The sequence below is a fragment of the Staurois parvus genome, unplaced genomic scaffold, assembly GCF_062004578.1.
Source record: "Staurois parvus isolate SC_StPar_1 unplaced genomic scaffold, SC_StPar_1.0 ptg001358l, whole genome shotgun sequence".
Classification (NCBI taxonomy): domain Eukaryota; kingdom Metazoa; phylum Chordata; class Amphibia; order Anura; family Ranidae; genus Staurois; species Staurois parvus.
This window is the reverse complement of record NW_028319154.1, coordinates 216,076-229,449: the sequence shown is the minus strand read 5'-3', so window position 1 is coordinate 229,449 and position 13,374 is coordinate 216,076. Positions and strand designations below refer to the sequence as shown.

At 45.9% G+C, this 13,374-nt stretch overlaps 1 protein-coding gene across 1 annotated transcript in view; it reads right to left on the bottom strand.

The window, feature by feature from the left end:
• The window catches only part of LOC149436408 (NACHT, LRR and PYD domains-containing protein 3-like), an 83,003-nt gene that overhangs the window by 43,034 nt on the left and 26,595 nt on the right, over positions 1-13,374 (bottom strand). Inside the window, exons 5-8 of the mRNA XM_089661647.1 lie at positions 13,027-13,134; positions 10,742-12,449; positions 3,383-3,529; positions 609-779 (exon numbers count right to left, since the gene is read on the bottom strand). Of these exons, the coding sequence (XP_089517773.1) occupies positions 609-779; positions 3,383-3,529; positions 10,742-12,449; positions 13,027-13,134 (2,134 nt within the window). The remainder of the gene's footprint in view (positions 1-608; positions 780-3,382; positions 3,530-10,741; positions 12,450-13,026; positions 13,135-13,374) is intronic.

The window sequence follows — 13,374 nt, the reverse complement described above, 5'->3', positions numbered from 1 at the left end:
GCTTTTCACCTTCGCAGCCTCTCACAGGGACTGGAAAAGGTATCTGCCACCTGAAAGTTGGGATTTGATGTTTGATTGTTCTTGATGGTAATGATTTGTAGAATCCCGTATTCTGTTCATATCATTGTGTGTTCCATTTCATCGCATGGACATAGATCTGCTCATTAATTCATGACAATTGTAACCCCGTCCATGGCTGTGTGAGTTTGGGGGGCATCTAATGGGGTGTTGTTGAACCTCGCAGACAGCTATGGCTAAGGCCTGAATGGCTGAAACATGTCAGCTTCTCTGCTGGGCTGATTTTTAGCCATATGTGAAAATAAATCAGGATTTTTATTTTGGAACCTGACCATGATGATGACTTCTCATTGCAAAAATGTAATTGCAGATAACAAACAACATACAAGAAGATGAAGCCGACTGCCCAGCTCTATATAGTATCATGTGTGGTTGTGGAGGGACTCCGGAGGGGTCATGTCCATAGGACACAATCTTCATACCTGAACCAAACCCCCACCAGGAGCAGAAGGGGGGGGGGGATGGGCACTCACTGCCCAGAGACAGGATAGAGGAAGTCTGGGGACTTTTTATGGCAGACAAGGACTCACCTCACCTCCTGCAGAGTACAGCCAGGACGTCGGAGCTCCTCACACAGACGTTTTATTCCGGAGTCCCGGAGTTTGTTACATGATAGATCCAGGATGGTGAGGGATGGGTTAGTGATGAGAATGGAGCGGAGATCATCACAGCAGGAGGGAGTCCGATCACATCCATACAACCTGCAGAGACAAATACAGACACAGGATATTTTATTTTAAGATGAATATGAGGAATTACTCCTGTCGTGGACACTGGCTGCAGGGACCTTCTCTGCCCACATTCACCCTGTTACTTGTTATTGTCATATTTCCCTTTCTGTGACACTTTTGAAGGACTATTTTCTTGTATCTGCCCTAAAGAATATTCCTGGCTTGTTTTATTGTTCCTGTGGGGGCACTGCCCTATTTCTGAAGTGTATAAAAACTGTATTACTCTTCAATAAAGTAGTTCCTGTTTGGCATCTGAGATAGTCTAGTGTTGGGTGCAATGCCCGGCTATAATACCTTGATCCTGTGTTGCAGTGGCGAGGAAGCGATTCTCTGACTGAGTCACCCAATCGGGGTGACAGGTGGTCCGTTACATTTGGTGGCATGCGGTGGGATTTGCTTCCTCCCTACGGAGCAGTTCTAAACTACCACCAGGACCCTCTTCATCTATGGCATATGGAACATCTCTACACCAGCCTCAAGTGCAGAACCTTGAAGGATCTCCTGGAAGCCTATGGAAAAGCTGCCAGCAATAAATCCAAAGTGACTCATCGCCGAACTAATGAAGGGTGACCGGGCCAGTAACCCACCATCAGATACCTCAGAGTTGTCAGAGTTCCAGTGTGGGGTCAAGTGGCACCTGTCCCTGTATGGTACTAACCCTTTGCAAGAAGTGATCAGTCAAGTGTTACGGGAGGTGACCCAGCTTCATATGACTGAACTCAAATGGGACCGATGCCCAATAGGGAAGCTCCAGAGGCCTGCAGAATGCTACCCTATGCTGCCTTCTGAATATTCCAAGATGGGGAAGATGAGATGGATGTTTACCTTCAAACGTTGGAGCGGCAATGCAGGCTCCAACATGTTGAAGAAGCAGATTGGGTCACGCTTCTGGTCATCCGGCTCACATGAAGGGCAGCGGAGGTGTACAATAATGTCCCCGATGAGATCAGCCAGGACTTTGACCAGGTAAAAGAAAGACTGTTAGCCAACTTTGATAGTACTTCAGAGGGCCACCAATTGAGGCTTCGTAACCTCCACAGAAAGGAAGGACAACCATACACTGAGTGGGCTCACCAAATGACCTGAGCAGCAGAGAGTTGGATGTCTGGGTGCCAAGCAGTTACCATGGCAGATGCACTCAAGCTAATCCTCCTGGAACAATTCTACAATTAGGCCCCACCTATGCAGATTGTGCAACCAGAGTCTAAGGCCCCTGCTCTGCCTGTCCCCAACATCCATTGGTCTCCTGCCCTGCTTAGCTACCATCTTCATGGAGGCTGGGGGACTGCTGCTACAGATGCAACCAAGTGGGGCATTTTCAGACAACATATGACCTACAACCCATGTAATGTAGGTTATAGAATCCAAGGCATGTTCTCCACAATACGTGGGATGGACCTCCCGACCTTTACACATCCAGGTTGGTGAGATTCAAACAATTGTCGAATGTTTCCAGACCCTTCCATGTCCAAGGAGGGATAGGGAACCCCTTTTCTTTTTGTGGCATAGAAAGGGTCATTCCATGTGATAGAGGCGGAGATTCACACTGAAAACTATTAGAGCCGGAGGTGTGGTGGATCTCAGCCTCAGCCATCGCTGGGATGGGAATCTCCACCTCACATGACCTGTAAATTGGGATTTGATGTTTGATTGTTCTTGATGGGAATGATTTTCATGTCATCTCTCATTTCAGTGTGTGTTCCATTTCATCACATGGACAGAGAGCTGCTCATCAATTCATGACTCATAAAGGGGATGGGAGTTAGGGGTGTTCATCATTTCTATTAGTGATGGGGGATGGGTAACTTTCCAGGATTTATAACTCCTATCCTGCAGAAGGGAGACAATGACAGATGATATTTCGGGAGTATGAGTTGTATTGGTGATGGGACGGCCTTTTGTACAGAAGTGAGAACTGTCTGATGTCTTTTCCTTCAGAGGAATATATAGAGTTTTCTGTCTTTATTATGGTCAGGACAAAACATTACATAAATATGAAATGTTGCATATAAATAAGTTGCATTATCATTTCACACCAGCAGGTGGAGTTGAATTCTCTTTTCCACATGTTTACCTACCTATTCTTCCTGGTTCATTGTACGTACCATGTTATTTCCAGAGCTCAGTAGCTCAAGCTGTAATTTCTCTTTATAACTGATTGACTGAGGAGTGAGAGGAGAAGGGGAAGCAGATTGTTGAAACCCATCAGAAGGACGTCACTGGATATTCTGTGGAAACTGAGGATGAATTAATCTCTGATGTCTGCAGCTACAGAGGTCAGTGAGGGTTTGTATTAAATCCTATTTCCTGCTTGTTATGGATAGGGATGTTCATTCCATATGTACAAAGCCTGCTCACAGGTCTACTTCAAGGAGAACCCCAAATCCCATGGATGAGATCACACAGAGAAAGATTCCCTCAGAGAGGAGAAGACATGAGAAGAGGAAGGTGATGGAAGATTCTACATCGGTGAGGATGGAGGACACCCAGAGATATCAGGAAACACCGAGAGACGGGAACAATCACAAGACGTCACATTTCCCGATCACTGCAGGATCACAGATCTCACTTACTGTAATGTCTGAATGTTACTCTCCGGGTTCATCAGAAAGGAAAGATCAGGAGACTCTATGTTATATACTGAAGAGAAGGGCTCTTCCTCATCTTCTGCTCTGTCCTCTCCTGGACAATCTTTACTGGAAATAGTACAATACGAAAACCTAAACCCAACAATGAGATAATAATTACCACCAGGAATGTATTTCTTCTGACAACACAACAACAATGTAACACCCAACATTTCCCTCCCACATGGCTGCCTTCCCTTTGGCTCTACAGTCTCATACTGGACCTGATGAGGACTTTTCATTGGTGGCTATGACTGGTCTTTGAAGTTACACTCCAGATAAAACTTAAAGGAGGTCGCTGATGTGTACAGGATCTCCGACCTTCCTACAAAAGGGTCTCCATCAACAATTTCAGGAAAATCCTGGAACACCACTTTGATTCCAAATATAAAATGCAGTCCAGACATTCCCATCTCCACCCACTTCTACAGACAATTGGTCCCTCCAATGTTGGGGTGATGATGTCACACCCCTGGTATTATTGCCCTTCCCCAGATCTCTGAACACTAAGCTTTCCCTCCATTGGCTGGACACACCCATTCCTGTCCACCAATAAATGACTGACAAATCACACCTGACCCATCAGGAGGAGGGCGATATGTGAGTCGGCACCACTGCTAAACACTGGACAACCTCTAGGAGGTGCAGACACACTGGGGAGGTCATAGAATCTATTGATGGGACATAATATCCCAATACTGGGGGCTATGAAGTGAGATGGGAGGGATTGCAGTCATCATTGCCCCTCCCCCACTCATCTCCCCCCATACAGGTTTAGGGGAACCCTCTATATGTGTCCTGATAATAACAAGACCCCCGCTATCATCCTTTCATGTTGGGGGTCTGTGCTGTAAAATTATTTTAGGGATCTATTTATAAAATAAAATACGCAGTGTGAATGTCCCAATATTCACTCAAAAGTCACAGATAGTCCCTGTAATGTTTGTGATATTTTGAAATGTCATTTTCTACTTGTTGCCTTTCACACGGTGAACTGAACATCTCCTGACATTCAATAGTAAGAGAAAACAGCCCTAAGTACATTCAACCTGAAGAGGCAACAAAAATGTTTTCTCTCCAGTTCAAATGTTTTGAATTTATAAGAGGAGAGCAAATCAGGAAAATACAGCATAATGACCACTAGATGGAGCTGATGATCATAGGACATAAGTGTAATGAATCATCTACTGCAGAGAGTGATCTTGTATACAGAAATCATAGGATGTTACAGAGAGCGATCTGTGACAGAATGCCTGGCACCCAGCTTGTACCTTCCGTCAGAGAACGTCTTCCTCACTGCTGGGACACAGGCTGTATTATAGCCGGCCATCGCACCCAAGACTGGACACTACCTTAATACAAACTGGAACTACTTTATTGAGCAGAAAACACCATTTTTTATACACTTCACAAATAGGGGAAGTCCCCACATGAACAATAAACACAAATATTATACATTAGGATAAACATCACACGCTGAGTAGATAAGGAGGTGAAGCTGACCTCGGTCTAATCCTATCATGTAGGCACCTCCAGAAGGACTCGCCAACAGACAGAAAGAATAGGTGACTCATTAACCAATGGGAATGCACACCTAGGAGGCACACAATGGGAGACGATAGTAAGCACATCACACCGTGATAAACAGATCAGAGCCACAGTCCTCAGCATGAGATTGTTTTGCTGATTATATCGACATCTGATTAGAGTCTCTGAGTCTGGGAAGGAGAGGTTGAAGCAGTCAATGCTGGTTTGGGGCACAAAGACCCCAAATCTGTCTCCTGGTCCTCCAGTTCTCAGAGTCTGTGTGGTTTGGGGAGACATGGACTTGCATCTGAAGTAAACTACTCCAAAGGTCCCTGTCAAAGATTCGTTAAACGATCACCCTGTCACGTGTCCACCACACTCCACGCCCACAGCGACTAGCTAACCGTGACGCACGCGTGCGGCCACTACAGGGTGGTAAAGAGGGGGAATAAAGGGATTTACACTTGAATATCTCAAACCGTATACAAGATCAGCCGTGATACCTTTTCACAGCCCGCACTACCTCTGCCCACCACCGGGGGGGGGGAGACTCCACTCCAATCCAGCTGGTCGACCACACACTGGCAGATACGATCTTACATACAACCTGGTGCCCTGATTAGAGTTGAGGACCAGCTTAGTAATCACACACCCTTCTAAGGTCCCTCCAGCTATCCTAGCTTGAACCCCGGTGTTGACAACCCTTCCACTGTCCACCCCCCCCCACACCAGACGCACCACAAAAGGTAGCCTGCCACCACCCAACAGTTTATCCGCAGAATGGTCTAATGAGACACCCCACACACACAGATCTACGTCTGGCAGATCTGTTACCTTTGCAATCTGCGTGCAATCTGCCCACACACAGTGCAGTTGCATACAGATTGGCAATGAGCTTAACCAAGCGTACAAAGACACTAAAATACAATACAATCTAATCTCTCCAATCTAGTCTCCCCAATCTAGTCTCTCCAATCCAATCTCTCCAATCTAATCCTTCCAATCTAGTCTCCCCAATCTAATCTCTCCAATCTAGTCTCCCCAATCTAGTCTCTCCAATCCAATCTCTCCAATCTAATCCCTCCAATCTAATCTCTCCAATCTAATCTCTCCAATCTAATCCCTCCAATCTAATCCCTCCAATCTAATCTCTCCAATCCAATCTCTCCAATCCAATCTCTCCAATCTAATCCTTCCAATCTAGTCTCCCCAATCTAATCTCTCCAATCTAATCTCTCCAATCTAGTCTCCCCAATCTAGTCTCTCCAATCCAATCTCTCCAATCTAATCCCTCCAATCTAATCTCTCCAATCTAGTCTCTCCAATCTAATCCCTCCAATCTAGTCTCCCCAATCTAATCTCTCCAATCTAATCTCTCCAATCTAATCTCCCCAATCTAATCTCTCCAATCTAATCTCTCCAATCTAATCTCTCCAATCTAGTCTCCCCAATCTAGTCTCTCCAATCCAATCTCTCCAATCTAATCCCTCCAATCTAGTCTCCCCAATCTAATCTCTCCAATCTAATCTCTCCAATCTAATCTCTCCAATCTAATCTCTCCAATCTAGTCTCCCCAATCTAGTCTCTCCAATCCAATCTCTCCAATCTAATCTCTCCAATCTAATCTCTCCAATCTAGTCTCCCCAATCTAATCTCTCCAATCTAATCTCTCCAATCTAGTCTCCCCAATCTAGTCTCTCCAATCCAATCTCTCCAATCTAATCCCTCCAATCTAGTCTCTCCAATCTAATCTCTCCAATCTAATCTCTCCAATCTAGTCTCTCCAATCTAATCTCTCCGATCTAGTCTCTCCAATCTAATCTCTCCGATCTAATCTCTCTGATCTAGTCTCTCCGAAGATATGACCCCGAGCTTAAATACACAGAAGTTCACTAATTAATTTTAAGATTTAATTTCCCAAAGTGGGCGGGACATAAAATATGTACAAAATATAACAAGGTCCAGAAATACAAAAGATATAAGAAGACACACAAATGACTAATTACTATAAAATAAAAGGGAATAAAAAGACAGAATAACACTTTATCCTGCGGCTGGAGCAAGCCAGAAAGTTAGCAATCCATTGGTCAATCGAACCAGCTCCGTACGGATCACCCTGTCCAAATGTCCGTGTACCCAATTTATGGGGATTGGGAGATGGGCGGGACATTAGTCTTCGGCCAATTGACCCTGGGGAAGGTGGTCCTGACCTGCCCACAAGAGGTACTGTGTATGGACCTGCCCAAGTTCAATTGGGCTGAGACTGGCCTGAACACCAAGTCGGGGATTGGATTTCTGACACCAGCGCGTCAGCCCGATCGCAACAGTACCAAACACCATCCGACTGTCGCACCCCCGCGTCATCTAACCATTCCATGCATTTCCCTGGCTTCCTCCCCAAGCCACAAATATGATTCTTATATGCAGATGTACCGCACAGCAGGCCCTGCGCACAGGGAGTATGTTCATCTCTCCAACTAATATTTCATCTTTTATAAGAGATTAAACATCCCCCTTTTATGAATACATATAGCTAGCCGTCCTGTCTAGTGTAACAAGTCCCTAAACAGTAAAAACGTGTAAATAAGTGAGCGCCTTCTAGATAGCAGCAGCTGTACACCAAAGGCACCATATAAGACCTTCTAATAAACAATAATATGCAGAAAGGTGCAGCGCTAGTCACAAATAAATGAACGTAAATACACGTACATAAGATCATGCAAAGATATAAAGTGACACTGTACATTCATATATATGCCACTATATTGTGGCTGGTAAAACGTGAGGAAAATTGCTATATCCAAGAAAAAGTCCAACGTGAAGATGTGAGCAAGATCTCAACCGATCTGTGGATTTTCCAAACGACACAGACTGTGCACACGGTGAAACAATGAGGATACAGATTACGCACTCACCAGATGCGCAACCTTTGTGCGCTTTTATATAATATAGAGACTTCAAATATCTCATCAGAGGTCTGGTCAGATCTGGTCAGGTCCCCTTCGTCATCCCGCGCTTTGCACTCAGCCTTCTCATTAGGTGATGACCACTCTGTAAATGTGACCGGCTCCCACAGGAGCTCAGAAGAAACAGAGGAGGCCAGTAGTGCAGTATGTCTTAGGATGTTTTATTCCCACTCACAGATACTCATTAGGTACAATGCAAGGAATAAAATGAAGTACTGACCCGATATAATGTTGCCGCCGGGACCCCTCGTGGTGCCGGCGGTATTAGCGTCAAACAGCTGCAGCCCGACCCTGACGCGTTTCGACTGAATGCTCTTAGTCATAGGGTTTTGGCATATGATTAAGTCCCTAAACAGGTTTTCCCAGCAGGTGATAATCTCATTAACACAAAGGTGTCTCCTCCAGGAGGCGGGGCTTATGGAGTAAGGCCTATGGAGTCATTGTGTATACATACACCTCTGATCCCAGATCCATTGATGACCCCTTGTTTGTACATCTATTCATTTCCCTACTGCCCAGGGGCCCAATATACATCCTTAATGACCAGACTGTTCCTGAACACACCTTTGTAATGAAAGGGCGTGGCCTCATCTCATCTACTCAACCTGTCATGGCCGATTCCATATTTCCACTCAAATCTTACATGTCCGTTACAAGAAATTTTACATGTCCGTTACAGTCCCCCCCCAGGCACACACCAAAGACTAGAGCCCCCTCAGATGTCAGGGGCATGATCAGTAGATAGGAGGCTAGCCTGCAGTCCCCTCCAAAAGCCCCTGTCCCTGTTGGCTCTGTCACAATCTCCTATACAGGACACTAGTGATGGGCTGAACACCCCCGTTTGATTCGTGGTCGATCAATATACTGAGTAGTATCTTCCTGCATCTGAGTGACTACAATCCGGCGGGAGTTCTATGATGAAGTCACGCTGTATGTTAGTAGTGAGACATTCAGTCATGTTTCAGCTGTAAGTGGGGTTCCCCGCTGACAGCTGAATGGGAAAAGATTGCCCCCCATCCATACCAAGCCAAAAATATAAAAAAGTGGTGTGGGGGGTCCCCCCAAAATCCATACCAGATCCTTATCCAAGCATGCAGCCCAGCAGGTCAGGAAAGAGGGGATGAATGAGCACCCCCCCTGAACCATACCAGGCCACATGCCTTCAACATGGGGGGAGTGCTTTGGGGCGGGGGGTCTTCCCCCCCAAAGCACCTTGTCCCCATGTTAATGGAGACAAGGGCCTCTTTCCCCACAACTGTGGCCAGTGGTTGTGGAAGTTTGTGGGTGGGGGGCTTATCAGAATCTGGAAGCCCCCTTTAGCAAGGGGGACCCCCAGATCCTGGCCCCCTATGTGAATGAGTATGGAGTACATGGTACCATTACCCATTAAAAAAAAAAAGTGTAGTGGAAACATGACAGGAGACAGTCTGTGACAAGTCCTTTATTGAAAAACAAAAATTGAAAAAATTCCCCCGAAGTAGATCCAACATCAATCACGATGCCCGCTGCCACCGCTACCCAAAAAAAGAAATAAAAAGGCTCCGCCCTCTACATTGGCTCCTGCCATCTGACAGCCACGCCGAACTGACAGTTCCTAAATACTGTGATGATGTCACAAGGTGTGGAGTGGCCCACCCCTTTGTGAGGTCATCATGTGCTGTGATTGGCCGAAGTATTGCAGCTGACCTGCAGTCAGGTGCATTTCTTTGCCCAATCACAATGTACCGTCAGGTTGCAGCGCATTGTGAGGTGCGAATAGTTGTGTTTGACTCGAACATTAAGCCCAACAATCTAAATCATTCACAGAATTATTCCCCAGATCCTTTGCTTCAAGAAAAAATAGAGTGTTGGGGGTTTTGTGAATGTGAGTGACGTGTATAACCGAGTGGCAGTGAAAGGGTTAATGTGATGTAAATGATGTGATTTTACCAGAAGGTGTGTATCAGGTGAGATCTGGGGATCCACCATTTAGGGCTGAGGAAAGCCTGAGTTCCCAGGATGTCTATGGAGAACATGTCTGATAATCCCCGTTTGTTATGATCCGCCAGGTGGAGCCTCAGGCTGCCCACTGGACAGACCTACCCAGAGCGTGGAGTCTAAGCCCCGGTCTGTGCTTTCACCAGGGCCCCTGATGGTGGGGATGGACTTGTAACAGACCAGGGCCAGGTCACGACCTCCGAGCAGGCCCACCAGTGGCAGAGGGAACCTCCGGGGATGTATGCAGGTACTGGGAGAGCCAGATGTGAGAAGGACAGCGGACCTAGCAGAATGGTCACGAGCCGTGGTTCCGTGGGGTAGCGAGGTACAGAATCGGCAGGCGGAGAGTAGTCAGGTCACACGCAGGGTCAGCAGGATAAGTCAGTCCGCAGAATGGTCAAACAAGCCGGGGGTCAGGAAAGGAGAAGGCAGAGTAGTCAGGGCAATCCGGGTCAAATCACAGGAGAAGGCAGCGTAGTCAGGACAATTAAGGTCACTAAACAGGCACAGAAACTTCAGGTACACAGATAGACCTTGCAGCAATTTAGGACACTGCAGGGCATCTTTAAATAGTGTGCCCTGCACTGTCATTGGCCGGCCAGGACGCGCCCCCGGACTGTCATTGGCCGCCCGAGGTGTGCCCGCGGCTCCTACTGCACATGCGCAGCGTCCTGTCAGCCGCGGCCCGCCGGGACCTAGTGCCTGTGTCCCAGCGTGAGCTGTTGCAAGTGCGCATGCGCCGGGGGAGGCGCCGCGATTCCTGACACCCGTTATACTGTATGCAGGTTCCTGCCCATTCTCTACATTCAGTTAGGATATCCTCACACTCACTTACCTGACCTCCTGACACCTGTGTAGGAATGGAGACAGCATTTTCTGGCACTCCGGATCCACAGTGAGCCATTTTAAAGATAAAGACTGAAAAGTTGCTCTTGTCAACGTCTTTAAGCAATAGTTCAGCTGCTTGGAATTATTACTCTCCATATCGAATTGAAAAATAAGTGAGCCCCACAGATTCAAACATGAATGACCAGACAGGACACTCCTAATGAGGTCCTCATCCTGAGTCTCATACAGACAGAAGATGGTCTGAGTATGGAAAGTCTGATAGCTATCCCCCATGGCCCATTCCATCATGGCAGGTCTGGCTCGGAGTGAGATGTTGATTCCTGTGATCTCTGAGAATGTCTTCACCGGATCTTCATTTAGGAGACCAAACAGGAATTGTGCAGCTAATGATAAATGTGAGTAATCTGAACTGAAGTCAAAGACTGATTTCCTTTTACAGATCTCCGGGAGGAAAGTACCTTCCATAGACCCAGACCCATCATCCAGCCCATAATACAGAGCAGCAAGGAACTCCTGTACACTCAGGTGGATGAAGCTGTAGCAGGTCTGGGTGCGGATGTCCCAATGAAAGATGTTCTCATTCAGAAATACAGACTCCACCTCAGACAGAGAAAGTCCATGTCTTTCTAGATCTTTCTTCTCAAATAAGATTTGTTGCTGCAGAACTCCCTGATTGGCCAGAGCACACAGCTTCTTCAGACAGGTTTGTTTCCTGCGTACAGACTGCTCCTTGCTGTGATGGGTTATTAGAACCTCCAGGTAGAGAAGGTAAATTGAAGTCGTCGTTTTACACTGAATTACACCCAAATCTTTTCCTATTTCTTGTTTCATTACAGTGCAGACAATCCAGCATGTGATGGGGACGGCACACATGGTGTACAGAACTTCATTGTCTTTTATTATACTGAGAACCTTGTCTGCATCTTCCTTATTTCCAAAGAATTGTCGGACATATTCCTCTCGATCTTTCCTTGTAAATCCCTGGATTTCCACATTGCGAGGATCATCAATGAATGTGTTAAGTTTCTCCATGGCCAGTGACCTCGTGGTGATGATCAGAGAAGAATGTGGGAGAACCTGTCTCCTGAGCAATCTTTGAAGAATTATTTCTTTGTTGGTTTCCACAGAAACGTTATGACAACCCTCAGATTTCTCCTCCACAGTCCACTTCAGCTCATCAAACCCATCAACTAGAAAGAGAAGTTTTCTTTGACTTTCAGGATCTTCTAGAAGAGACGCCAGGTCATATGAACTCTCTAGTCCACAGGCTCTGGATAAAAGTCCCACAAGGCTTATGTTTCCAGGGATGGTGTTGATTTCTCTACAGCTCAGATAAAACACAAAGTCAAACTTGTCTTGGTAGAGATTCCCAGAGGCCCAGTCCAGCATGATCTTCTTGGAGGTCATTGTTTTCCCAATCCCAGCAGGTCCTTCTAACACCACAATCTTAGGGATACAACCAACTTCATCAGGGTCAAAGAGGGCCTGGATTGTGGTTGGGGAGGATCCATCAGAAGGTCTGCTGCCTGAACTCCTTAGTTCTTGTTCTTTTACCTTTTTTTTTTGGTGTCCCTTTCTCATCAATAACTTGATGTATCTTTTCTGTAGATGAACAGCCTCCCCCATACGGGAATTATATTCTTTAATCCTCTGGAACTTCTTTTTCATAGACTCTCTGTGTTCCTTTCTGAAGTCTTTTATGAGAGAAAGGAGAATATATTATTCCTCATACACACATGAAATATTATTTCTAAGACAGATCTGGAAATAATGTATTCTAACCACAAATCCTTAGAATGGAACCCTAAAAGAAGATATCCCATGAAATACAGGAGAATTGTGAAAGCATCCAAAGTATGGACTCACCATCCAGACTAGAGGAGTAACTAGAACATTCAGAACCCAGTGCAAGAAACAATTAGGGTTGTCCCTGACTGCCAAAGCCATTTCTGTTAGTCCCTGGGCTCTTTCCATTGGTTCCTGGGCCCTTCCCATTGGTTCCTGGGCCCTTCCCTCTGGCAAAAGGCTTCCATATATATTTCTATTATAGGGCCCTTTATAACCCCCAGTTCACATTTCTGCAACTTATCATGTGGCTTACAACACACAAGTCACGTGACAAATCAATACACATTAATTTCAGCGTAACTCAAGTTTCAGCAATACAAGTAAAGGTCTCTGCACCATTTTTCTTTGATTCTGGTACAATTTGAGTGCCATGGACTGCAAAGTTAAATCACAAAAGTCACAAGAAATTCACAAGCAAGTCACATGACTTTGTGAACCAAGTCAGTGTTCTGAAGTAGACCCCCTTTCCGCCATCTTGGTCCCCCGAACAATGGTGGAACACCAGGGCCAAGTCACAGTCACTGATCCAGACTACAACAGAACAAAATGTTCATCCAGAAGAGATTCCATATGAAAAGTTGATGTCCTACTAACCTGATAATCTGTTGTGTGTCATCTTCTTCTTCGGATTGGCTGGAAATAAGATGAGGGAAGTGATTAGTCCTGACAAACATCTGAAATGTATAAATAATAACTAAGAGAGTTATTAGTGTAGCAGATCCTCCCCGACACCATCATCCCACCAACCCTCTGTAGAGTGGAGTCTCTCCT